The sequence below is a fragment of the Sturnus vulgaris genome, chromosome 4 (assembly GCF_052056855.1).
Source record: "Sturnus vulgaris isolate bStuVul1 chromosome 4, bStuVul1.hap1, whole genome shotgun sequence".
NCBI lineage: Eukaryota > Metazoa > Chordata > Aves > Passeriformes > Sturnidae > Sturnus > Sturnus vulgaris.
In genome coordinates, this window is record NC_142246.1 from 52,771,743 (window position 1) to 52,799,514 (window position 27,772).

Below are 27,772 nucleotides of genomic sequence, written 5' to 3' on the forward strand. Positions count from 1 at the left end.
GTAAGCTGCAATGACCCAGCGATTGTTCACAGGAAGGATGTTCTCATCACTTCATAGCATCCTATGTAAGTAGGAAAGAAAAAGATACTCTGAAAAATCTGATTTGTTCAGGGAAACAATCCTACTTTTTTTTGTTTTTGGTGAAGTCAAGAGGGAGACACGGGGGACTTTGGCACTGGTTGTGCTGCAGCTGTGTCCCTCAGGGCTGCAGTCATTCACTTGGTTGGCTCAGCAGAACTATTTATCTCCAGGTATTCACTGCTGGTCAACAGAAACATCTTTCTAGGTGATTCTGTGAAATCAGATAAATGTGTTTTCTTTTTTTGTTTGCAGCTGGTATCTCAAAAAGGTCGTATAACTGCAGATACCATGCAAACAACTCATCTTTATAAACAGTTGGCTTGTATCTCCAGCAGAGCTACTGCAGCAGAAACACTTGACAGTCTTTAATGCTATTACTTCCCTGGAATTTGTTGTAAAGAAAGGGAAGTGTCACATTGGGTTCACCATGATGTAGCTCATTATAGAGAGTACATCTGTCATATCTGTAAAACTACCTGGCTCTAGAGAGGTGTGTCTGTGAGTGTGACAGGGACACAGTGCCTCTATTTAGGGGAATGATCCCCTGAATGCCTGCTAAGCTTAACAGAAAATTGTAATAGGTCAGGAATATTATTTAAGTGTGAATAAAATAAACTGAATGTAAAAAGCCAGGAGACAAACTTTGGGTACTGCAATTGTCATGGCTGATGTTATTGCAGCACAGCATGCTAATGATTAGGTCATTAGTTTAAAATGTTAATGAAACCTAAAGATTGAGAAAGCCATCATGAATGAAATATGGGCTACCTTCTCTCACAGTAAAACTTTTGTGTTAGGCAATGTATGTCCAGTTATCAGAGAAAATTAACCTCTGTGCAAATAAAGATGGCAGAAAGTGACTCTACAAAAATAAAGGCCATGCTCCAAGAAAATTCCTGCATTATACTAAGATAGATGATGGTAGGATGCAGTATTTCTAAAAATTATGTCCCATACATGTCAGTGCTAAGGAATTCTAAACTTATTCTCCACAATGCTGTTTGTAAATGCTCTCTGAAATCTAAGCCTCACATTGATAAACATGGTAAACTTTGGTGTTTTCCATAGATGCTCTTCACTGAGCTGACTCTCAGCAGCCTGAGGAGCTCATCCTATCTCCATGGGCAAAAACCCTTCCATAGCAGTGCAGTAAATCCATGAGTACATTACCTTGCCATAGTCTGAAATCCCACAGCACTCAGCAACTGAACAGGAGGAAGCGCAAGTTTAGAAAACAATTTTATTAGACAAATTATTTAGACAAATTATACACAGAAAGCTCTGCCACTTGTAACTGAGGCCTCCAAAAAGTGTTTTGTGTATCTGTATAATAGGCAACACATCAAAATAGGCCTATTTTAAATATTGTACATAGTTAACAGATTTTTTTAATAGCTAAAATCACTGCAACATCTGGTATGTCCCTACGTAGCTTGTTGGAAAGAAATTTCCTTTTTTTTTTTTTCTTTTTTTTTTCTTTTTTTTTTCTTTTACTCAGAAGTGTGAATGAGTTCATGAATGTTGCAAGGGGGAAGCAAGTTGTGCATGCTTTTAGACACTTGCTACCCTGGAAACAAAATGGCCTTTTGCACGATAAGAATTCGTTCTGCCTTACACAGTAGACAATATTTGAAGATTTAGTACAAAAAACAGTGACAGTACAAGATGCTCCCCCAGAACAGAATTAGCATCAAAATAGAATAAATCTGAAGAGTATACCTTTTAATTTATCCTAAAGCAAATCACATAGGCTGATTCCTATTAATCTTAGCCAAAGAATGAGTTAGATTAAAATAAGTGTATGGTTGCATTAAAAAGAAAACCAAACCAAAAAACTCACAGGATAAACTGCTTGTTTTCTACTTAACCGCATTTTTAGTTTAAGGATTACAAATTGAAAGCTCTTCCTACATTTCTAACAGGTAACAGTGTTACTTGAAAAAGCTGGTGCCAAAGAGGGCACCGGTTTTGCTCTCACTGCTGTTCTTTTTCTTGCTTTATACAGTTGGCACTAGTGTAAAAAATACATAGCTCCTCTAAGTCTAACTTTACATAGAATGGGTCAAACTGAGTGTTCATATTTTTTTCCCTTAGAACAATATGTGAGTATAATTAAGGCCACATCTGTGTATCTTGAGGGCTTTTTTTTTTCCTCCACTAACACCATTGTTGTATTGATCAGCTGTGCTGACTTGGAAAAGGATTTATTGAGCTTTGATCCATGTTAAACTGCTCTAGAGCTATAGAAGTTATTCATGAACATAGTATACCTAAGAGAGAGTTCCGTTTGTTTAATTAATTAAAAGGAAAATTATCAAGATTAGCCTTATAGAATGCTCAAAAGCCAATGCAAAAACCTAACCAAAGGAGTTACATCTAGGTACAAATATTAAATTGCCCTGGATGCTCTAATAGAAAAGTATAAAATATGCTCTGTTGGCAAATGATGCAAGTCAGAATAACGTTAAAGCAACCCGTCTTTTCTAAATGAAAAGACACCCTGCACTGTACATCTCTCCTGTATACAACACATTTTTACTAAAGCTTTATTAAATGAATTGCAATAGCAACGGCTGCCATTTTATAGCTATATATACATGTATATATATATACACATACCTCTGTGTATATATGTATATATATATATGTATGAGATACTAATTTATTTAACACAACAGAGGCTTCTGCCATATGATACAGTTTACTGTACATAAGAAAAACTTTTAACACTGTACAATCACATAAAGGTCATATGCACTGTTGCAGTGCAAAAGTAGATTTAACTGTAGTCTTTACTGGCATAGTAATGGCTTTTTGTAATCCTACAAAATTGCATTCTTATATTATGGGGCCTGAATGGTCTTTGAACTTCATTTGTTATCCTTTCTCTTTTTTTTCTGTTTTTTTTTGGTCTTTTTGCCTTTTTTTTTTTAATTTTCAATTTTTTAAACTGCAGGGTTTGCCTTTGGTCCACAGTTAAAAGGACGCACAGCAGTGGAGCGCTGACTGAATGCAGCAGAGTACATGAAAAATACTTCAGTTATTGCAATTATAGTAAAAAAAGGCGGTAGGGGAGGAGGAGCGAATGCCCTTCTGTAAAGTAATCCTCAGGGTTTTCCTATGCATGAATCGCTGCTTGTTTCCTATATTTAAAGTATATGAAAAGCCTGAAGTAACCAAAACCTAACATGGTGATAAACTGAAGAATAAGTGATTCAAGTAGTATAGAGAATAAGGGGAGGCAGAAGAGACCAGATTGAGAAAGCAGAGAAGAGGAGGAGGAAGAGTTGCTACTAATAATTCTGATTCTTAAATAAAATAAAGGAAAAAAAAAACCCCAAACAACCCCTAAACAGAAAATAACCCCCAAACAACTAAAAAACCAAAAAAACAAAAAAAAAACCCCGCACCAAACCCAAACCACAACCCTCAAAACCAAAAAATGAGGAAAAGAAGAAAGGTTACATCCATGTTAGTCCCACAATATTACAGGTGCTCCTTGCAAAGGGAGTCCTAAATAAGAAAGAGTGAAGAAACTTGTTCTGATGCTCAGATGGAGGTGCCTCGGTCTGGGTCACTACCGATATTCAGGCCCAGGGTAGGAGTTGGTTGGTAAGGGATAGATGACATTGTTTTGATGGGACTTCTGAAAAAGCCCCCGTTGGGTGCCCTGTGCCTGAAAGGGCCAGTTCGGTGCTCGGGCACGCTGCCGAAGGAGAATCCCGAGGCGGCTTTAGCAGAGAGCGTGCGGCTCAGAGTCTGGATCTGCTCTGGTATGAAGGTGGTTGTGGTGATGTGAGTGTTCCTGAAGTCACTGATTTGCTCCAGTGCCTGACGTGTGGGTAAAGTGTCAATGTCCAGCGGGGTCAAGTCAATCGATGAGGTGGAGAACTGTTTATGGGGACTGTCGTCGTCTGTGCAGAGGCTGTTCACGCGCCTGTGGAGGTGCTCCAGGTCGATCTCCTTGTCGTCCTGGGGAATGAGAAAAACAAGAGGCACCACTCACCATCGCCATTTGTGCTGGGCTGAAGTTTCACAGGGTGATCAGCACTGCCCGGGGAGCACAAGGCACAATTAACTAGAGCTGGCTCTTGGCTGACGGTGTCCTGAATGTCACCAGCGAACTCCCCCACCGCCTGAAGCCAGGTGGGCAAAGCCGAACTGAGGCAGACCCTTACACCACAGCTACCTTCAAACCCTGGATCCAAACAACAAAACTCAAAGCGCCACCGGTAGATTTTCAGGAAAAGGCAAGCTTGGAGCTAGGTGGGTTAGACTAGCAACAGCTGAATAAAAGTAAACTGCATAATCTCAAACGCCTGGAATGATGCCAGTTCTTCAACTCCGCAATGAGAACTAAATTTGGATGTCAACATGGGAGGCTCTGAGGGATCAGGTTGCCATCTTTGTCATCCTCTCAGGGTTTAAGGAAGGGCTAGAAACTTCTCAGGTTCCTTTTCGCCTTTATAATGTAAATTGTGGTATAGAAAAGCTGAACATACAGAGAAAAAAACCCAAGCACTGGTGACTCATTGACATCGCACAGAAAGGAGTACACCAGGCAATTTTAAATTACAATGCCAACAGAGGGATTAATTATCTCCTTACCTACAAAGAAGCAATTCCATCTATTCTGATGGAATTATACTTTTGTGGGTGAGAAGAGAAGGCAGCCTGATGCATTTATTATAATATATCATCGCTTCTCTTACCTCTGTCCCTTTTCCTTCTTAAATCTCTTTTCCCAGAGAATGCAATTAAACAGGTTTGTTTGTTACAATTGAGAATTTAAATGCATAGAAGTTAAAAAAGAGGAGAAAGCCCTAGGTGACCCAATAAATCACCTGTGTTGTACATATATATTTCTGCTGAACTGCAAAGCTTCATTCAAAGCAGCATTAAGTACACATGAACAGGGATATTCCCTCAGTCTAAGTAGTGCAGCTCATTCAGAACAAAAATCAATTTCAACTAACCTTAAAATTTACCTTAATCTCTGTGAAATTTACTGGCTCTTCCAGGCCACTAGAAATATCTCACACTCTAGGACCTCACAGAGGATAATTAGGCAGCCGATAGATGTGCACTGATGACTTCCAGCCTTGATTACTGATATTCATTGACTGGCTTGATCCAGAGCTCCCTGAATCAATGGCAAAACTCCTAGTATACCGAATGGGCTTGAGATCCCTCCTTTCTCTAGGAATGAAGTCAAGCACTCTGACAAAGTCCACACCTAGAACAAACTGCAGGAGTTTATCTACTTAGCAGAATGGATCACTGAACATTTGCACTGGCACCACGCCGAACACAGAGCCCAGCTGGCAGGAGACTGAGAGGCCAGCTCCCCTCCAGGACTGCACCCTCCGAGGGCAGGGACAGGGAGACAAACCAGGGAAAAAGGGGAAGGGAACAGGGCATCAGGGATCTCCCAGGGACTGGATGATCACTGACCACGAGGGCTTTGGTTTGAGCTCATCACAGAGAGGAAAAAATGCAGTGCTCATTTCTCGGACTTAGCTTTCTGTCTATTGTTTATTCACAGGTGGACATAGACATGGATGCACATAACAACCACACAGGTGACATCAAATCCAAACGCATTCACCAAACGCTATCTCCTAAAAAAATTTGGAGCTGCAAATTGATGCAGGAGAACTAGGGCCACATCAGAACCTAAAGAAATATACAGAGGCTCGATTAGCGTGTGCAAGTCATGACTATGTCTCTGAGGGACAGTCCTAAATATTTTCCTTTTGTTTTTCTGCTTTGTTTTTTGTTTGTTTGTTTTTAATTTTGAAAAAAACAAACATACAAATGCTTTGTAATTTAAAATGCCAGTCGGGAAAAGATTGGAATTTCATAGTTTCTGAGCCTCTAAGAGTAACTCAAAATAGTTCATTTTTCTTTTACAGAGATGCATTTGGGGCTAGGGTCAGACCAGTGAAAATATATAAGCGGTGATAATCTCCCATGCTTAGCCCACAACCCAATCTCCACCCAATTGATACACCAAAATGAGACCCACTCACAGTAAGATTGTGCATATCTCCATAATATGATCTTTCCTCTTCTCTCTTGTGTGATCAGTAGTGAAATATTCAGCAGTTTTCACATTTAAATTATCATCAGGCTTCAGAGTCAACATCCCATTGAGATTACTGGGGCGGTTCATACTTCTCTCAGAGCTACTGTTTAAGGCTGTCTGCAGACTCAGGCAGACATCAGTGAATGGGTTACTTCTGGCACGCGACCGAAATGTTATCTTCGCAACCATTAGACAATTTTTTTTTCAGTAAAAATGCTTGCATTCTGGAGCACAAGATGGCAGCCACCAGGAAAAAGGGTTGGCTTGCTGACCACAAACTGGCCCAATCTGACCCCCGATTCTGGACTAGTGGCCTGGAAGAGCCAATGGATTTCATGGAAGCTAAAATGAATTTTAAGAAAGTTAGTTACGATGTATTTCTTTGCTGAATGACCCCCAGATCCAGGATAATGGGGACATTCAGCACATACGTCCACGTTAAACTCAGTTTTGAGCCAAGCTTTTCAATTTAATGTTGAGATGAGTGTTTAAATGCTAAGCTAATGACCATATAATAAAGATCATGGAGGCCAAATTATACCATTTGTGGAAAGTACACGCTTGAATTTTTCAGCATTTGAAAATGGAAATAGAAAATTTTATACATGTGTAAAATATCTGTGTTGGCTTTTTTTCTTTTCCTTTGTTATTGATTTTCATGTTTTGCACCAGATACATGTAAGTATGAAGTTCTGAAACTTTGGGTAAACAACAATCAAGTAAATTTTAGGGTTTTAAAATAATTTACCAGGTGAAACTACATGGTTTCCATTCCTGAGAAACCCAATTTAAAGACTAGAGATTCCTTTTTATTTTTCCTTTTAATAATGGTCCGGTCCAGATCTTGAACAAAAAAGAAAAAAAGAAAAAAAAAGGAAAAAAAAAAAGAAAAAAGAAAAAAAAAAAAGCTTGGGAATTAAAACAGGCAAGAAAAGATTAAATGTATTTTAACATCAGTGCCAATGTTGTCTAATTAGGCGGTGTAATTAATCCTGCCTGATTAGACAGCATTAGATTAGCAGGAATAAACACAATGAAGAAACTGCAGAGAAGGCAAGACCACCGCACACAAATTAACAGCGATACCCCACAAGCTACACAGATGTGCCTAAGCTACACAGACAGAAAAGCTGTATTTGATAGTGCTACATTAAAGCTCATATTTAGGTTCAGCTTTGGGTGTTGCTTCCAAGGACATTTTAATAAATAATTTTGTCACTAATTTCTTTTTAGCATTTTGTAGAAGTAAAAACTTAATTATGAATATAAGAAATTTGGTGCAAAATTGCAAAAGGCTCAGATGGCTGGTAGAGGAACAGGTAGACTACCACAGGAAGGAGAGCATTACATGTGCAGGTGTAGAAGCAAACACATCTCAGGTGTAAAATAACTTATTTCTCTGTGGCATCTGTACAAGATTTTCTGAAACAAGCCTGTAGCAAAAGGTTTCAGAACTAAGTCTGGCCTGAACCTGAAAAATCTAATGCAGTTTTGCTTCCCTGGACTTCAGATGAAATAACAAGAACTGAAGTTCATGGAAGTCTCAAGAGCTTAATGTTTCTGAAAATGGGGACAAGCTTATTCAAGAAGCTAACAGCTGATTAAAGGGGTAAATTTTGCAAATGTATTTTAAAAGACTCAGCCACTGAGCTTAAGGGATGTATTTTTCAAGAAGCCAAGACACTTAGTGAGAATTAGCTGTCACCAATGGGAACAATGAACTAAATACTGATGTATTAATAATGTACTATTCTACAAGTAATAATTGTGTTTTACTCAGAATAGTTGCATATTTATACATCATCAATATACATTTATTTTTATTCAAGCTTTTCTAGAAAGAATAGCCAGAAAGATTTTGAGGAACATCATTTACCTTAAAAAATCAGGAATCTAATGAAGTATCTCTGAACTTGATTCCCCGCCCTCTCTAGTGCTATAAAGTCAAGGCAGCAATCTTTATGGTGCATGACAATTCCCCAGGAGAAATGGAGGGTCTAATACCTCTTTTGATGGAACCCGGGAGCCTTTCCTTTTATTCCACCACGTTTCCAACATTGCAATGAAACAGGATAGGACAATCCCTGCAGCGAGGATGCAGAAAACACCTGCAAAACTTTTTATGTCCAGGGCACCTCCTTTCTGTTTGGTATCCACAGATGAGTAAAGATCACACTGACCGTTCTTCGGCCACCACTTATGCTTCAGTACGTCCATGTCACCATTCTGCTGCAGCTCCAAAATCCTTGGGGAGAAAGCACAGAGTGAGGGGTTATGGTGGGGGAGAGGCACCTGACAGTGTGAGGGTGTAACTCTGACTGCCTGCAACCTTCCCACGTGTCTTGGAAAGCCAAGCAGCAGATGAACCTGCACAGATTGGTTTAGCCAGAGAAGAAAGCTTGGGTATGGGCTTGCCTGTTAGACTGAGCATATGGGTATCTATGCTCTAGTCCAGATACACCAAAACACACACAAATCTCTTTTTCCTTCTTTTAACCATCTCAATGAAAATGCTTTATTTCATATACTATATTTTCCCAATCAGCTTTTACTAGTCTAGGTCAAGTGACTTTCATAGTCCATTAGCTGTCTGACAATATTTTGCATTCTAATCGTTGGAGAAGAGACATTTCAATTTAAAAAATCAGAAGGAATATACATTTCAGATTTACCATGTTACACACGATATTGTTGTAAACTGATCTTTATTGGGTTACCTCCATTTCCTGCTTTGGAGAGAGAGCAAAACCATCTTATTGCAGTCAGTGATGACCTAAACCAGTCTTGCTTAATGTCAGAATGCAACCTGATGATAAGTGATTGCACAGGAAGGTTCCTTGGTGTGGAATTCACTTGTCTTTGGACCTACATACCCAGCCTGCAACCAAGTATTTACTAGGCAGCTTGCAAAGACAACATATTTAATTAGAGTTCCTGTCACATGAAATGTTTGAGAAATGAGAATTTTGTTTGGAAGAATATTTTCATATTTACTCCATTTATTTCTAAGGAGAGTGTTGGCTTTTTATGTTTTTTTTTTTTTTTTTTTTTTTGTTTTTTTTTTTTTGTTTGTTTGTTTTGTTTTGTTTTTTTTTGTGGTTTTTTTTTGTTTGTTTGTTTTTTTGGTTTTTTTTTAATCCAGAAATGACTAGAGTAACTTCTGGGTGCCCCTGGTTATCCAAGATAAAAAATTCAATGATTACACCTAAAAAGAATAAAACAACAAGAAAAGTTTTCCTCCATAATAATTTTGTTTAATACATTTTGTAATAAATTTGCTTTTCATTTCAGTGTTGGAAAGCAAACAATTACAACTGCAATCATTTGACACAGCATGCAAAAAAGTCCAAGTGCACACAAACCAGAAGAGGTCTGGGATGTTACTACCAGAGAGACTGTAGTGCACTACAGGAAGAAGGAAAGCTGTCCCACAGTCTCAGGGCTACCACAGCAGCTCAGTGCAGTGGTCTGTATCAGCCTCAAAAGGGAGCTTGAATGCACCTGGGGACCACAGGGAGCTGCTCTGTACAGGGGTGACTCAGTCTCTGATGCTGCTTCAACACGTAGTCGTGTCCACGAGGCCACTTAATTTGCAACAGCACATCCAAATGACCACATATTTGTGCTGTGGTCTTGCCGGGAATGGGAGGCTTGACACAGCCACTAGTGGCTGAAATCCCAGCACAGCCCTGGAGGGAGCTCCCAATTCCCACCTCGTAGTGTCTGGTGGCTGGGATCATGACCTGTTCAGAGGGGAACAGCTTGTTCACCCCTGCGCTGTCCCAGAGGGAACAGTGCCCTAAAGGAACAGATCAGAGGTGGTACACATGTCCTTAGAGATGCCAGAATCATCTTGTTCATGTAGCTTTGAGTTTGTAAGAAGTGGGACAAATTCTGTGCAGTGCCTGCTGACAGTATATTGCTCAAGGTCCCACCCTGGAGAAAGGTATTCAAGGTCAGAGTCTCCTGGACTACATTTTGACTTCTCCCAAACCCAGAGACAGCTTAGGGAAGCCTCATCCTGAAGCTTTCTCATGGAGCAGGTACATCCCAAGGATGGGAGGATTTCTCTGCTTTGTGGCAAGAGACCGAATAGTTGTTAGAGCCACCCATGCTCAGATGAACTTTGGAGGGAAGGCACCACAGGAAGGACTGCTGCCACTGCTGCCTGTTGGGAGTGTAGAGAAGCTCGAGTTAGACCCAGTGATAGGAGGAGATGCAACTGGGATAAACTGGAAGATAAGAAATTCCAACCAGATAAGAGGAGAATCAGAGAGGTCAAGCAATGGAACAGAGAATTTATGGCATCACCACCCCAGGTGAAATTCAGAGACCCAGTGGGAAAGACCCAGAGCAAATTGACCTGCTCTAAACAAAGGGCTGAACTGGAGACTGGATTACTCCTCTGCAACTGCAAACAGGGTCCATACACTACCCTCCATCATGGCATAGTCCTTACGGAAAGAACTCACTGTAACTCTGGTTCTCACTGCCCTGGAATCATGTACTAGGATTTAGGGGAGTATTTTGGCCCAAATATTTCATTATGAGAGGTTAGCAGGAGCAGACAGCCAACATGAACAGAACCCTTTGGTAGAAGTTCTCGTGGAGTAATAGCCAATTAATTTTCAATGCCTAATCCAAATATATGTGTTTTTATATTTAGGAATTACTGTACTATCTACCCAAGGCAGTAACAGAACAACATCCATGGGGTTTATGTCTTCCAGCAGTGGCTCTAATCCCTAAGCAGGGCTATTTTCTCTCTTTTATTCAGTCGGGAAATAGAATGAGCCATCCAAATGATTGCTCTACTCTCATTAATTAAATGATTCTTCACTTGTCAGTATAATTCCTGATTACACGAGACATCTTTTTAACAAAAGGCATTTGCATAAAGACACTGAGCTTTGGCTTGTTCCTTAACAGAGATTTATTCCTAATTGTACCCCTGGTAATTATTGGCAATTTTCTTTATGGATGTAACACGTAAGTTCAATTCTTTAAAGGAAAACATTAAAAATGGAAGTAGAAATTGGGGATAGTATTGGTATCATTACATGAGAGAGCTCAAGTGGTGGAAAGCTTATAATGAAGCCTTGTAAAACTGCAGCTGCAAACAGATGCTGAGGGATAAAAATATATATTGAGAGAAATGATAAGAGCACTAATATCTAACTATATTAATGGCACACAGAGAAAGAGGGAGATCCTGCTTCTGTTAGGCTTCAGAAACACTTTTTTTTCCAGAATTCACCTGTTTGTGGAATCAAAATAATAGCTAACATATTAACGAGATTTAACACTTCTAACCTGTTCCTAGTGATGAAAGTTCCTATCTTGGTAGCTCATTTTCAGAAACGAAAATTGTGTTTTTATGGAAATGCCAGGAAAAACAAAGGAGGAAGCGAGGGGGAGATTCCTTCCTAGCAAGCATACAGGCACTGCTATCCCTGCGTGCTGCAAGGAGGCTCCCACACGATGGCACTCTTTCCATAGAAATACATGGATCTGCCGCAGCTCCTGGTGGGTTCCCCGATACGTTAATGAGATGTACCTGTTGGGTGGCAGACACTGCAATCAGTTTGTTATTTGATTTTCAAATTTAATAAATGACTAAAGTAATAACGCATTAACTAAATGCTCTGAATGATAATGATGTCCTAATGCTATAATTCCAGCAAATGCCTCTCCTTCCTAGTCCCAGATTTTTACAACTGAACGTTTTCCTCAATGGCCTTGGCTCTTTTGAACCTCCTTATAGTACAGAGTGGTACTACAAGACATAAGCCAGTGGAAATTAATAAGCAGGGCACATGAGTTCCTGATATTCTGAAATACCATAGTCTTAAAAAGCTTACAAAAGAAGCCTATATATTGAAATAATCCGATTTGTCAAAAAACCATGACCTTTAAAACTTGCTTATGGATAGAGTTCAGGTCTTAAATATATTCTTCTTTAGCAAGAAAAGTGCTAAAGTTACATTTTTCAAGGCAATGACGTAAATTTATTGAGCTGCACAAAAGAAAATGTCTGTGTGCACTTGAACTGATTTGGCTCTGAATTCACAGTGCCAAGTGATGTTTTGTGGATATAAACACAGAAAACTAAGCTGCCTTTGGTTTCCAAATCTAACAGAGATGTGAACAAATTCTAATGAATCAATGGAAATAAGGCTGGATTCCACTTGGTAACTATGTACTTTGCTGCTGGCAGTGAAATGGAATTACTCCTCCAAAATACCTACAGATAAAACCCCCAACTTTATATGATAGCAAGGTGTCACAAATGCTCTGAAAGTGAAACCTCTGTGACAACACCTTTTTTGATCTAATTTTATTCTCAGCTATCAGTAGCGAGCTTGAGATATGAGAGGCCATTTACAATGATATTGGAAATTTCAATGCATGTTCTGGGATGTCAAAGGTGACTGAATATCAGCTTCCTGCACCAGGAACATGTTGTCCAGAGGGATAACTTCCCCGTTGGCACTGATAAGGAAGAGGATGTGATGAGGTGCTTGGCTCTAGTCAGCAGATCAGACTGCTGCAGAGAACAGATTTGCAGAGCCAATGTAATGAATGCCCAGTGTTGAAATGGGGGAAAAATGTAAATAATAAAAATAAAAATGCTATAGTTGTGTACATTGGTGGACTCTGTCTTGAGAGCCTGAGCCAAGGTCCCAGCCCTTGTGCTGGCTCCCAGGGGGCTCACATGGGCTGCCTTTGGAAGCACTTGCTGCTTGCAGGTGGGATCAGGCAGTGACAAGAGCTCTGGTACCTTCTGAAGTGGCTAGCCAAAAATCATTCCTCAGGCAAAACCTTCTTACTGGAACTTTTCTATCAAAAATCTGGTACAAAGTCTGCAGAATTTGGTTCTCCTCTTTAAGCAAGACATAAAACTAAGCTGATTTGTAAGCATCCTTCGATTATCAAAATAGACAGGTAGGGACCCACAAGGAGCATTTGTGGGTTTTGTGTTTCAGTGTAGCAACTGCCTAAACCTTTCCTATTCACTGCAATAACTGCAGTGATGCCAGTTCCTGTTGCATCTCCCTGAGCAAGCTTTAGGTTTTGGCAAAGCAGGCTCCTCTCTGGGGAGCAGAGTAGCTTTCACTGGTGCCACCTGGAAGGCTGGCTCAGGGCTGTGGTGCCAGAGGGGCATGGCTGCTGCCTAGCCTGGCTTGCTTCCTCATGGAGAAGGGAGCGGGTAATAAGAATGGAGAGAGGCCAGTAAGACACTCTTGGAGTCCTTTTCATCTCCTCTCCCACCAGTGGTACCTCACTGTCTCACTGAGACCTGGTGAGTTTTCATGTTTTGCCCTCATCCTTGAGGCCTGGCAGGAGACACACATTGATGCTCAAAGCCTTGGCTTTGATGCCATAAATCATATTTGTAAGATTTATAGCATCATATTTCAGCCATAGAAAGGATGTGTGTAGGGCAGAAGTCATTGTCCTGAGGTGAAACAAAGAGGGGGGCACCGCCAGTGCCTGCTCCTGAGTGGATGAAGTGATGTTGGGAGAGCTTGCTAAATGAGCAAAGCACCTGGAAACAGAGATCATTATATCTATATATATAGATATATCAGCCCTTCCTTCGACTGCAAGAATTTTTGGTTCTGAAGAGACTGTTTTCTGTTTTCCTGTGTGGATATTTTTGTAAAGCCAGTTTTTAATAAACTGCCAATCATGGGCTCCATGAGAGGAAATTTTTGTGTGCCAGCCAAATGCTGGCAGATTAGACGAAGCTGTGCTCCCTTTGCACCCATTCCCACCACTTAACCCAGCAAAAGAGTGCCCGTGGGTCCAGCTGCAAAGCCTGCTTTGTGGCAGGGACTCCAAGCAGATTTAAGCCCGGCTAACTGGAGGCCCACGAGGGCAGGCAGGTGGCCGCCTTCTGATGTGCCCTTCAGCAGTGCTTGGCTGCACACTGCTGTCAGCAGGAAGGCAGTGCACAGAAACAAGGAGAAGCATCTTGCCTTCTAGAGATGACAGAAGAAGCAATAGTAAACCAGAGCTGCTGTTCAGCATTAAGGATTTGCATATCAAACAATACTGAAAGAGATAAAGCAGCTGACCTTCTGTTTTGTTCAGCAACAAACCATTACCTTCTAAAGATGTAGCACTCATCACTTCGATCCCATAAATTAGCATCACTTTGCTCAATTTAGAGAACTTCTTTTTACTTAAATCTGTTGAACTTACATGGATACTCTCTCTCAAATGCAGAAGGCTAACCTTAAATGAAATGGCATCTGCAGTAAAATGAGATATTAACTCTAGTTATTATATGACTGGTAGAATTTGATAAGGGCGGCTCTGGGATAGTTTTGTTCAAGTTGAACAACTTTGCTGAGTACATACTAACAATTCAGAAACCTACATAAAGATAAAAATCAAGTTATTAAAGATCTTCTGCTTACTTTTTATATAGAAAAATAGAAGTGAGCTTTAATGGCCTTTCACTGTGAAGAACTTTCCTGCTCAGGAGAAAGCAGCTATAAAAGTATTAGTACCTATTTATAAATCCCAAATGACAAGAGAACATCTACAGACAGTTGTATAAATATGATGAGTTCATTAAGCTCAGTGCTGTTATGGTAAACACCAAATTAATTCATTATGGCGAGTCACGGTACAGCGCCAGCCTTATTAAAACAAAGAAATGTACTTTCAAGGTACATTGGTTCCTGTGCACTACCCACAATCCAGCCCTCTTTTAGAAAATTACTTGAAAAATGACACTTACTAAGCTTTATAAAAAATTCAGTACTTCATGGCCACACGAACACCCTGGACTTAATTTTCCTCTCGCCTTCATTACCATAAGCCAAAAGCAAGAACAGGGACAACTCGTGGAGTCTGCAGAAGATCTGAGCAGGCTTTGATGTGGTCCCTTCCCCTGGGACAGGTCTGCACTCCCTGTCCTCGGTTTGCCCTGGGAAATCTGTCTTTGTGTGGGAAATGTGCTTCCAAAGTGGCCTCCATGATCCACAGATCAGCTGTGATGCACGGGACTGCCATAGGATGGAGAGACAGTACTCCTTCCTAAATTTACAGTCCCCACAACACTGGAGGCACTCAGAAGTGATTTTGTGGCTTTATGAGCAGAAGTTATGATTACATGCATACTGCTCGAGGACTTGAGTTGCAGGTCCCAAGCAGTATGTAAATAAATCAGGAGCTCCTCTCTTATCTAAAATTAATCAATGATTTCACACAAAATCAGAAAACTCCAACGTCAGCAGGAGTTCCATTATTAACTTTCAGACAGCAGAACCCAACACAGAGCACACCTGGGAGCCCCAACCTTTCTGGACAGGCTATGACAAATATGGCATTTTTCTGAATCAGTACAGGATACCTCGATTAACCAAAAATGGAAAACTTGCAACATGCCCTTTCAGCCACTGCATACTTGTTAGATGTCTTCTCCCTTAACTCTCACCTCACTGAACATTTCCTCCAGTGTCACTTGCCAGCTGACCCCTGCCTGAGAATCCCTGTGGTTAACAAGACATGTAAATAACTGTTCTCTTGCTTAGCAGAAGGAAAACAATTGAAACAAACACTTTAGTTTGACTTTGGTATTGGTTTTTTTTCCCAAGACTAAGATGCAAACAGTTTTTAGGCTCGATTACTATTTCAAAGTGCATTCTCAGACTTTTTGGACACAAAGCAATAATTCAAACGTGAAAAGTTTGCATTAAGAAAACATCAAAATGAAATACTAAAATATTTGTCTTTTCTTTTAAGGAATTCTTTTTAATTAGATCATAAGGAATAGCTTTAACCAATCTGTTTAGACCCTCTGCTGATGTGCTGTGAGAAAGATGAATAAACTAGTTCACTGAACCTGACCTAGCACTGGATGAACACACAAGCCTTGTCTTCAGCTAAAAGGGTATTACATTAAAAATCAAATTATTAATATCTAAAGATCTTAAGAATTGTGGTGACTAGTGAACTTCAATTTTTTAATATTGTATATGTTTATACATATGTTAATATGTATATGTTAAAAGGCAAGCACTTATTCCGGCTATGACAATATGGTATTTGCTAATATCAAAACTAGACTCCAAAGACTTGACGAGGCAGAATGAAAGTGAGCAGAAGAGATGCAGGAGAGCTGGAAAGGAAAGACAGAGAGCCCCATGGAGACCCAGCTGCAGTCAGAAAGGCAACACCTTGGGTGGTCTTTGAAAATGTCAGCAGCATCCTTAAGCACACTGTGATATTTGGGTTATTGGGTGCAGGAAAAGATCTTTCATTTCCGTGTAAGAACCTGGAGATGATCATGTTTGCTTGGAGTCACGCTTTGGGCAGTGCAAAGCCTCATTCTTATCCAAAGTACCTGCATCTATATTTTGAGAAACAGAAGACACATCAGCTACACTAAGTTCCTTGAAGTGACAGTCCAGAACAGCTCTTTATAAAAGTAAGATATCTAGGTGGCCCTTGCGTATTTGACATTTATCTGCTATTTACCTAAGCAAATATGACAAAAATATTTGGCTGATGATTCTCTCATGTTTTAAATTGCTTGTACAGTGCTTATTTTTTTAAACCCTTAAAAATTAAAAACAAAATCTTCAAAATTTCCTTTTTTGATAGTGTTTAAATGAATTATTTACATACCTTGACTTAAATATCATAATTTGGATTTTGGAGACCCCTAATCAATAGCTGATAGCTATCTCCAAGGTGAACAGAGTTACTGATAGAATAGTAGAGGCTAGACAGATAAATACAGAGTCTGAAGATCAAATCACAGTAATACGCTTTGTGTCTGAAATCTGACATTTAAAAATACCTCAAATGCTTTTATCTTCTTGGTACTTGGTTACAGTAGTGAAAGCTTCCCAGATTCATTCCCATACAGGATTTTAAACACACTGAGGTTTGAAATCACTCTTTCTGTACATGAACACAGCAATAACCAACCTTATATATTTGAACATATACTGAGGAGACTCTCCAGACAATCTTTTGGACAATGAAAGTAGAAACGTTTAAGATTATTGTATAAGATATATTATTACTTCAGAATTTAATTCATAACTTTGATTTGTTCTCCCAGGCAAAAGCATTTCATAGAGGAACCATTTCTAGAGATACTCTGAAATACATTCCTTCTTTAAAGCCTTTCTCAGATCTTACCAATGAATACTCTTCAAATACACACAGCAGTATAGAAGCTATCCAGGGAAGCCTAAGGAAGAGCCACAATTCTGCCTAGAAATTGCAAGAGTCTCCATCGAATTTACCACAGGCACTGAATAGTGGATTGGACTACACTTGAAAAAACCGAATATTTCTTATTCTGCACCTTGAGGTTTGAGGAATTTGACTTCTGCTGTTAAAGCTAAACGTGTATCAAACACTTTTGAAACAAGCTGGCTCAGATTACAAACAGATCTGCCTGAGATGGACACCCTGGAAATATTGCTTAGGGCACCTTGGCTGGCTTGGAGCTTGCTCTGCCTGCTTTCCCTTCCAACCTGCATCCAGTAAGACTTCCTCAAAGACATGAGATCATAAATGTCTCTACCTCCATGAGCATTCAGATCTTTTAATATCCCCCAAAGGAGGATTTTAACCTCTCCTAAAAGAAGATTATGAAAGATAAAGTAGCACAACGAGCAAGGAGCTGCCTGAGTGCAGGGCTCTGATCAATCTGTGCACACCACGAGCCCATGGGCTGTGCTGCTGCCTTTTGCAACCCTGCTGCTCTTGTGGATGGGGAGATAAGGTAGGAAGTTGCTCCTCTTCACTGGACTGAGCGATTACTTTCAGGGAGGCATCAGCATGCCAGACTGCCACCTCACCTGTCCGCAGGTTTTCTGCCAACTGGAGAATTTCCTAGCGATTGAAATCCTTTCCCATGCTCTCCCAGGGCTACCAGCAATGTGGAGAGGTGAAAAATCCTGGCACAGAAACCCTGCTAGCTGCTGGTGTTTAGGAAATTAAGAACTGATGGTTTATTGCCCACCTTCCACTGTGGTGTGTGTCCCCAGGGGCTGCAGGTTTCTTTGCATGATAGGAATCAGGCCTTAAGCAGCATGGTGTTTGCTTGAAGGATCATAATATCTGAGATTTCCATGTTATGAAGAAGTGTCTTGATAAGAACCAAGTGCCATTCAATTTGGATAACAATCTGCAGGAGGACTGAGTGTTTATTCTGTTAATAAATGCATCTCCCTGGTAATGTTGCAGTTTTTCAGGAGCTTGGCTATATTCTCATCTCACAAAATTTGGCTAATCAAGTCCCCTGGTCCCCTCTGCGTTTCAATAAGCAAAGGCTGTATCTGTTCATGTGTGTAATGTTAATTTTTTTTTTTTTTTGCCTCTGGATTTTAGTGCTTTGGAACAATGCAGAACAGTCAAGACCTACCATTACTTTTGTTGCTGGAGGAAACAGAGCAAAAAGGAACTAGCAGGAAGATCTGAAGTTTGGCATTTCACCTCATACCTTTTTCCCCCTGAAATGTAGGTCCATATTATTCACACACTGATTAGTGACCTGAAGGTTATATTCTATTCAGCTCAGGAGAATAGAAGAAAGGAAACATAAGCTTGCATAGCAATGACAGCACACATCACTTGTATCCTAAAAGTATTCTACAGCTTGACCAACCAAATCTTCAATTACAGCAGATGCCTTGGAGCAAAAATCTTTCATAGTCAGCCAGACCAGATAATGGGCTCGCTTGCCTTCCATTATTGTACCTACAGTCACATCTTTTATGGAATTAATAATCCCACTTGCAGTTTTGCAATTTCTACCATAAGAACCTCAGAGGAAGAATCTTGGCAGCAAATAAATGAACCTTTCCCTCCTTCTCCCTTTACTCCCTCTCCAGTAGACACAGCTCATGAAGCAGCTTCCCATGCAGCTTCCCACAGGGGCCACTAAGCTGGGCTTGCTCACTGTCCCGTGACACCATGCCACAGCTGACTGGCATGGTTCACTGCCACTGGGAGAAGGCAATGCCAGGATTTCCTGTGTAATGTTACAAAACACATCCCATAATTTTCCTGTGCATTGTGCCAGATAAACTGTGGTCGAAAGAAATAACCCAAGAAATAAAATGCAAGGCATTCCCAGGTGTTATTCTATCATTTTCCCTGTGCGGAATGCCAATGGCTTTGTAGGAAAAATAACACTTTTATAGCATAGGTCAAAACCAAGAGACTTGGCACCGAGATTCAATTTGGATAAGCCCATGAGCCTGCTCAGTTGATCTGTGCATCTTTTTCCAAGATCAAGGGCATGAAGTCAAATTCTACAGCTCTTTTTGCTAGCATAGAGAAGTGAGCTCCTTTTTGCAGGCAGAGGCAGACCTGAGAGCTCCTGGGCCAGGGCTTCTTTTGCTGCCACTCTGCGTGTTGTGCAGCTCAGAGCAGGGGGCAAGTTTGGTGACAAATTCATCAGAGAGTCTCCTTAGTAAGGGGACTCAGAAGTAGAGTAGATGCAGTCAGATACAGAGTTTGGAGGAGAGGCAAAAGAGGGGGACCTATATACAAAAAAAGGTCACCCAATTTTAGAGGAAGAATCAAGACTATGCTGACTTCTCTGGAAAAAGTTGTCTGGCAGGAGAGATGGAAGCATGAATGCCAGGGTATTTGCAACCCCAATTTCCCAACTCCAGAAAGTAAAAGTCTATTTGTGGGAGGCCAAAGGAAGATACTAACAGGCTTTCATTTTTACCCAGCCACTTCACCTTTCTCTAGCTCTGTGTCAGACTGAAAATCAGGATTCCACTGAATGTCCCTGTCGCTGTGGGGCAAATTCACAGCTGCAGAAGATGGCACACAGTAAATCACTGTCCTCTCACTGAGAGCTGCCATAAATAATGCCACAGGAGCTCCCCCCCTGCAAACAGCAGCTGCCTGCAACTGCTGGGAGCAAAGCTGTAATGCAGCCCCCAGGTAGGGAACAGAGAGAAGGTAAACCAGAACAGTCTGGAAAGTAAGATCTTGGCATTTATCATCACATTAACTTGTAAGCCTCTCAAAATATTTGTCTCTTTTCTTGCACAGGAGAATTTCTATATGAAGTTGTCATAACTTTTAACAAATTTCAGGAAGCCCTATGTTAGTGCTCTAAAAGTATCTAGTCTTAAAAGTATTTTCATTAACAGCAAGTATTACCACTCAACTTGTACAGAGCAGAAAGCTGAATCAGAGGCCATGAAGCAAGAATGGAAAGATCAAACCTCAGGTAAGTGTTGAAAGCAGCGGCTGAACCCAGTTTCTGGTCTCTCTGTTCCTTTTTTCAGCTAGTATATTTGTCTGTTTTCCTAAGAGAAGTGTGGAGGAAAGAGAAGGCGAGGGAAAGGAGCAGTTTGGCAGACTACATGACAGGTGGAAAAGGCTGAAGAGGTGGAAGTGTATTGGCCATGACTTCCTGAGCAAGCAGCTGGCTGACTCTATTGCTCAGTCTCTACATCACTGACAGCTTTGAAGGCTTGTGCTGCAGCACAGCCTCTCTCTTGCTGGCCACAGGCATTTCCCAAACACAGGCACGACCCTGGGGTTACAGCAAGGCCAAGCTCTGGGCAGGACTGGCCGGGAGGGGAGCTCCAAAGCAATGATCCTTAGGGGACTGGAAGGGACGTGGTCCTAATGGCAGCTGGGCAGCACCACAGCCCCTCTGCAGCTCCCAAGGGATTAGAGCAGCACCAGGCCAGGAACATAAGGGGGTGGTGGAAGAAAAGACTGAAATCCTTCTCTACATTGCCAGCAAAGCTGCAGCATTTCCCAGTCCTTTACAGCACCACTTGGCACCTTGAGCTTTGCACCATTCACACCTTGGATCACACAGCTGTCCTTAACTGCAATTTCTCCACCTAATTTGGGTCAGAGAAGCTCCAGGGGATACCTCTCTCCCTGGGAGTGCTTGACTGAAGACAGACATCAAGCGTTTGTACTGCACACCTCATGGACACAGCCTGCAGATGGGGCTAAATAGACAAAATCCTGAGCCAATGTCAGATTCATTCCTCTCCCGCTTGGCAAAAAAAGTAGGAGCAGGGGCTTTTTCCAGTTCTGTAAATACCTTTTTTGATAAAGATGTATTCAAACTCTGAAAATTGTTTAAAAAAAACCCAACAAACAAACAACCAAAAAAGACACTAGGAACATTCAGATGTACAGATATGGCTGTGATTGATTGTGGAGATTGTGATGGTAAAAGGAACTTTACATGGAGATTATTCTGTGGATATTTAAGGTTGGGCAGATTCCAATGAGGTTTTTTTTAAGACTAGTTTCTAATTCTGATTTAATGATAAACTAAGAAGATTAGTGGGTTTTTTTGCCTTCCAATCTTCTCCTTTTGGTGGGGGTTTCAGATCAAAATAGATATTCTGACCAAATTTTTCAGAGAGCAATATGCACATACAGGATGTAGGCAGACTGGGCTCCTAGCCTTCTTGCCTGGTTAAAAGTAAGGACTGAAAGTGAGATCTCCTTTATAACAGAGGTTATCAGGTGGAGAAGTCATGCCAGAGAAAGAGATAAGAGTCTCTTACCCCTGCGAGTAAATCTTTACTTTAGGAGGCTACTGCAGGGGGCAGGAAAATCAGATATGGGAATCTGCCTGCATTAAGGAAAGCTGTAAACCTCTGGAAAAAAACAGATACTGAAGCTTAGGCTTCTTCTTATTTTCCCTCCTTTGAAACAGAATGTTTGTTTTCCAGCCAGCTCTTTGAAAAACTGGAATTAAATCCCCAGCACAGCATTTCTCTGTTGGAGAGGGGCACCTTCAGCTGTAGTGCTGTTGGACCAGAGCCTGCACAGGCACTCATCACCCTCTCTGGCAAAGGTAGATGTGAAAAGTCAAAGCTCACCCACACTGCTTGCTCAAGAAAAGCTCTTTGTACCAGTGAAAAGATGATGCAGGGCCAGCAGCAGCACTGCCTGCTTTGCAGAAGTCAGAGCAAACCCTGTGACACTCAGCTTCTCTGCATTCCCATCCCTTCAGACGAGCAGGGCGCTGCAGCAGAGACATCCCAACCAGCCCATGCTCACTGTGGGACTGACCCCACACCTGCTGCCCAAGGAGCCTCTAACCAGGGCCCGGGCCTTCTGAGTGTGTGCTTCCAACTGCAGGGGAGTGGCACCAAAGGAAATGGAGCCAGCTGCAGAATAGGGCAGCAGAGCTTTCCCCCTCGCTGGAAACCCAAGGCAGCCACTCCAGTATCAGGGATGGGAAGCATGTTTTGTTTTATTGCCACTGCTGGCAGAGAGGGAAGCCAGGCCAGGCAGCCCAGCACAGAAAGTTTTGGAGGCAAAAAGACAACTTATACTGGCTGATTTTCTTCCTAGACTTGTTTTACTTTAGGGCAGTAATGCTGACAAAACTGTTGGTTCTTTTCACATCTACAAGAGAAGTCAGGTTTTATGTCTTGTCCATGATAGATAAGCTCCTTAAGACTGTGCACATATTTGCGAATTGAATTAATATTTAACATTGTAAACTTGATTTTTCCAAGCTTATTTTTAGTGCAAGCATTTAATCTAACCAGGTTTTAAGTGAAACTCTTTTGAATTAAGAATGAAGTTAAAAATTACTGCTTTCTTGTAAAATCTTTTTCTTAACTAAACAAAGAGAAGAATAAATGCCATGTGAAGACTCACGAGCTGCTGGAGGGGATTCAGTAGAAATAGAAATTCATATTTAATTTTAAAACAATTTTTAGGACACTTTTAAGATTCCTCTTTTGTAATTTTCCTTCGGAGGACATGAACCTGTTTTATATTTACCTCTGTTATCTGTCTTCCCAGTCCTGTGCATGCACCTGGGGCTATGAAGAGACTTTACTGGAAAAGTGGCTTCTGGGATACCTAAGCTTGGTTTACCTGCTTAGATTTTTAAGCCAGGAGGAGGGCTCTGCTTTCAAGACAGAGATTAAGGTCACACAGTTGCTTGAGGTCTGATGCCCAGAAAACACATGGGGAAAACTCCATGCTCCTTGGACACGCTGATGTTTTGCACTGGGAACATTTTCACCTCTCCTAATGAAGCCTTTTCCCTAAAGTATGTGCTGAGGAAGGCCAATGAAAATTTCAGGTTTTCATTTTTCTTAGCTGTTTTCTTCATTGCTTACAGTGTGCATTGCTTTGGGGTAGAACCCCAGTGTAACTCTGAGATGCTTGAAAACCAGAGAAAAAAATGAAAGATGCATTTTCTTTTCTTTAAATCCCTTTTGAAAAGGTAATCTCTAGTTTTGGGGGCTCTGATTCACAACTTTGGGTTGTGCAATGCTATAGAGCATCACTGTTTCTTTTCAGCCTGCAAACATGAGGAGGTAATGCACTCCTGTTTACCTCATAATACCAGTTAACTTCTGCTTTATAGATCACAAATTTAAGAGGAGGCAAAATAGATCACACACAAATGCATGGAAGATAAGGAGATAAAGGGTTATGAACTGAGGCCAAGATGAGAAATTGTACGCTAAGAAAAGAGAGGCAGAGATGGGACAGGAGTGAGATGGGAAATACCAGAGGAAGCATTGTGATGTGATCAGGCTGGTGGAGGTAACAGAGTGGCTGAGCTGAGGCAGGATGTTTAACCCAGAACATCGGAGGAAAAGCCTCCCTTAGCTGAGGGAGACGTCCCTGGGTTGGTGTGTGTGCTAAGACATGGTGCTGGCAGAGTCAACAGCAAATCTTTCCCTAACTAGGGCACTCGGCCCCATGGACATTTAGTGCCTAATTCTCTGTCAAGATTTTGACCTTCTGCGCCTTGCTGGAGCTGCTCTCCTCAACTAAAGGTTTAGTGGAGGGGATGAGGCTGGCAAGCTGATTGACCTTATTTGACTGGAGAGGGAGCAGTGGCAATATGGCTAAACGGCTGAGGGAAGCAAATGGACTAATTTTAGTTTCCCTGCCTTTTATCGCAGTAAATCCCAGATGAGAGCTTTTCTGACAGTCTGATAAAAAATCAGAGTTACCTGATAAGTGGCACTGGAGACTCAGGTGCTCATGTGCCCTGTAGAGATGAGTAATGGCTCAAATGGCTCAAAACTTGCCTTAAAATGTAATTAGTTTAATTTCTTTTCATACTGACACACGGTATGTAACAACAGTACATTATCTCCCAAGATGAGAATTTCATGCAATGTTTTCCAATGCAGCTAAATAACACGAGCATCTCCAGATTTTGTAAAAATACACCATAGGTTTGGGCAATTTTACCTTTCTTGACACATTCTAAGGTGTGCCAAATCCACCCCTAACCACTACAGAACAGGTGCTGCCTGTTGCTGAATCCCTGACTATTTAATACATTTATTATTTTTTTATGGAGCAATATCTCAGTGGAGCAGCAGCAGGTTTGGGGATCGTAAGCACCTCAAGGGGAGTGCAATTTGACCACAAGGAGCACGTGTTACAACATTTCCTCATGAGCAGGTGTTGTTAAAAGAGAGGTGAACGTTTCCTGCACAAGAGCTTTTGGCTCTGGTACAGTAGGAGATGTCAGCACTGAGAGCACCAGACAGAGGCACAGAGCTCTGTCAGAACAGAACAAATCCCATCATCTTTACGGAGCATGCAATGACACACGTGGCAGCCAAGCAGCAGAGCTATTTTCCTCCTTGTAATTACTTACAACAGCACTTCTTAACCTGCACAGAGCAGCCCCCTCCACACCCTACCCCACTGAAATGCTGCGAGGTGTGAAGCCCTCACCTCAGGAGCCATCAAATATGACACGGCACAAAAAGCTCTTAATTAGGCTGCCATGGTCTAGAGGAAGAATTTAACACATGTGAAGCTTTTGAGAGGCTCTGAGAGAGGTCCCTGTCTCGTGGTGCTCACACAGCATGAGCTCCAGGACATGACTGATCCTGACAGAAAATCCAGAATGGCTCCCCTGCTCCCTCCTCGTTACAAGGGGCAGATGGGAAAAGCAGTCATGGGAAGCTGTACTGATAGCATCAGATTTTCCTGCAACACACAGGACTCACTGTGCACAGATAAAACGTAGTGCAGCCATAGCTACCTTGCCTAGCTGGTGCCTTTATGGTTTGCATCTGATAAAACCTGGTTCAGAAAAGGTCTCCAGCACAGACACTTCATTAAAAATTGAGTCTTTCTTATACACTAGATTATTATCTGTTCCCACTGGGCCAAGTTAAGCAAAAACACCCCTCAGCTGACTCATTTCAGCAGCCAACAGTTGCTCAGTTTTTTCTTATTAGCAACTTCTAAAAGATGTCCCAAGTTAAAAAGCCCACAACTAGCTAGAAAAAGAAGATAAAATACATTCATTGAAAAAAAAAAATTATCTTAATTATACTGCAGCTTTGTCCTCCAAAGGGAAGGTAGTTTTTCCACAAGACAGCATTGCTCAAATGGAGGATGCACTTTAAATAGGACTATGGTTTGCACACTGCAATGAACTTCTAACCCCTCCCAACTTGTATTTACTGCATTTCAGAATTGTACTAGTGTATAAAAAACACCTTTTTTTTCGCCCTGGAACTGCAGATCCATTTTGCCATTCTCCCCTATTATGGAACTAAACATCCCATGATATTCCACAAAATAAATCAATAGGAGTGATATTTTACCCAGTGGGTTTGTGGGGTTATAGTTTGGTTAGTTGTTTGTTTTTTGCTCCCTCTTTGCTCTCTCCCATCCCCTATTTTTCTGTCCATCTCCAAGGTAAAGCTGAATGCACTGAATTACTGTGGATGCCTGCTCCACAAGAGACTGCTGGAAAGGAGTTATTGGCAAATAACCTTTTTTTCTGCAATTGTCTTCTGGTCTCTAGCAAAACAGCAAAAAAAAAGCTCCCTTGCTAATATACCGGGTATTGCACTGCACCCTCCTGTTGGCAACCAATCAAGATGTTAATTCTGAAAAATCACATCAGCTGAAGTCACAGAATAAAGCTGTTGCTTTGCATGTTCAGGACTCCATTAAGAGCATCCTAACATGCTGGATGCTGAAGTGTCTCTGGCCAAGAGGTATAGCAGATTCTGAAGATATAATCCTATTTTACACAGCACACATCTTAACGGAAACAGCATTAAAAGCATTTGTCTGCTACATTTTTTTTCCTGCGGTGTTGCAAATAGTCAAGTTCCCTATCAGGGTTATCCTTTTAGAAGAAGAAGAACCTGTCCTTTTCAGATTTTGCATGAAACTGGCTTCTCCTGGGTGGGAGTCAAGACTTGGAGAGCATCAGATTAATTCTGAGACTTCAGGCCATTTCATAAAGCTTACAGAGGAGATACAGGACAGAAGATTCATGCAAGCTTTAAACTGATGTTTTTCCACAGGACGTGGATCAACAGTTGCTCTTGAAAGGTACAAGGGCAGTTTCTTTTATAAAGACTGGAGTGCACAATCACAGCTTTGAGGAACCCTTGTCAGCCAGGGGTGAGAAAACTCACATTTGTGATTAGAATGAGACGTGGCAGCTATGAAAATTCCTGAAGAAAACTGAAATTACTTAAAAATAGGAAGCTGCTTGAAGATTCCTAGCACTTCACAGGTTGGAAAAGCTATTCTGTTGCCATCAGTTTAGCCTGATAATCAATATCACCAAAAAGCTCTCAGCTTTCAGCAGACTTTAGCTGGCACAGAACACATTCTATGTATTTGCTTGGATGTAGATGGGACAGAAAGGAACACCAGTACTGAAGTACAGACCCACAACTTCCCAGGATTATCCCAGGAAGTTGGAGGACATCAGTCCTCCTTGCACCTGGGAAGTATTTCTTTATTTGCCCCAAGAGCTCCCAAAAACTGTCAAAATGAAGTGAGGGCTGAAGCACAGATCAGATGTTCTGGTTCTGTGCTGGTGGTAGTATGCTGGATAGATCATCCCAACATTGGTGCCAGAAGCTATTGTCAAGAAAGAACACCAGAATTCTTGGGAACATCCTGGAGGCTTTCAGACTTGTGGAAGATCTGAGGCAGGGTCACCTAGCTCAGAAAAGCAGCTCAGAAAAGCATTTCTCAACAGGAACACGTGAAAGGCACGAGCATGGCACTGTCATAGGCAGAGATCCCACACCAGAATCTCAGGCAGACCCTCAGAGATAACAAATGTGATTTCCACCTTCACCAGGCATAGACACAGTTTGAAGAAGTGTTGAAAAACTGCACCTCCTGAAGCCAACAAGAAAAGTTAAGCCCAAAGGTGCTTTTCCAGTCACTTTTCATTAATTAGGTTTTTCTCTCAGTGGTCTACTTCAAGTTCACAAAACAACTTATGACAAAGTCATTTCCTTTTCTGTCAAGAATGCATCACCCACCATGGACCCATTATGGATATGGACAAAGCATATCAGGATTTATTTCTGATCTTAAGCACCACTTGGGAAACTAGTTGCAATTCTCTTAATTTATCTACATAAAAACCCTTATTAAATAACCTGCTCAACATCTGTTCAAGATTTTTTTTTATGAAACCCATATGTAGTGCAAAATAAATAGGAAATCTAAATATTCCACGCAAATATCAAGACACTCTAAATATTGTGATCCTACACAATGCAGTGTGTCAACTATGACACTGAAGATAGGATTTACTGCTCACGGTCCAAATACACAAACCACCATTAATTCAAG

General features: G+C 41.2%; 1 protein-coding gene across 5 annotated transcripts in view; it reads right to left on the reverse strand.

The window, feature by feature from the left end:
* Window positions 1-1,307: 1,307 nt before the first annotated feature.
* GRID2 (glutamate ionotropic receptor delta type subunit 2) overlaps window positions 1,308-27,772 on the reverse strand; it is a 679,862-nt gene continuing 653,397 nt past the window's right edge. Inside the window, exons 15-17 of one of the 5 annotated variants that reach the window (XR_015803327.1) lie at window positions 8,174-8,414; window positions 6,114-7,012; window positions 3,915-4,053 (exon numbers count right to left, since the gene is read on the reverse strand). Coding sequence is in view for 4 of the 5 variants with exons in the window: in XM_014875285.2 (XP_014730771.1) it covers window positions 3,631-4,053; window positions 8,174-8,414 (664 nt within the window). In the remaining variant the exon portion in view is untranslated. Of the gene's footprint in view, window positions 7,013-8,173; window positions 8,415-27,772 lie in introns of all 5 variants that reach the window. The other 4 variants (XM_088163982.1, XM_014875285.2, XM_088163983.1 and 1 more) reach the window with 4 other exon arrangements.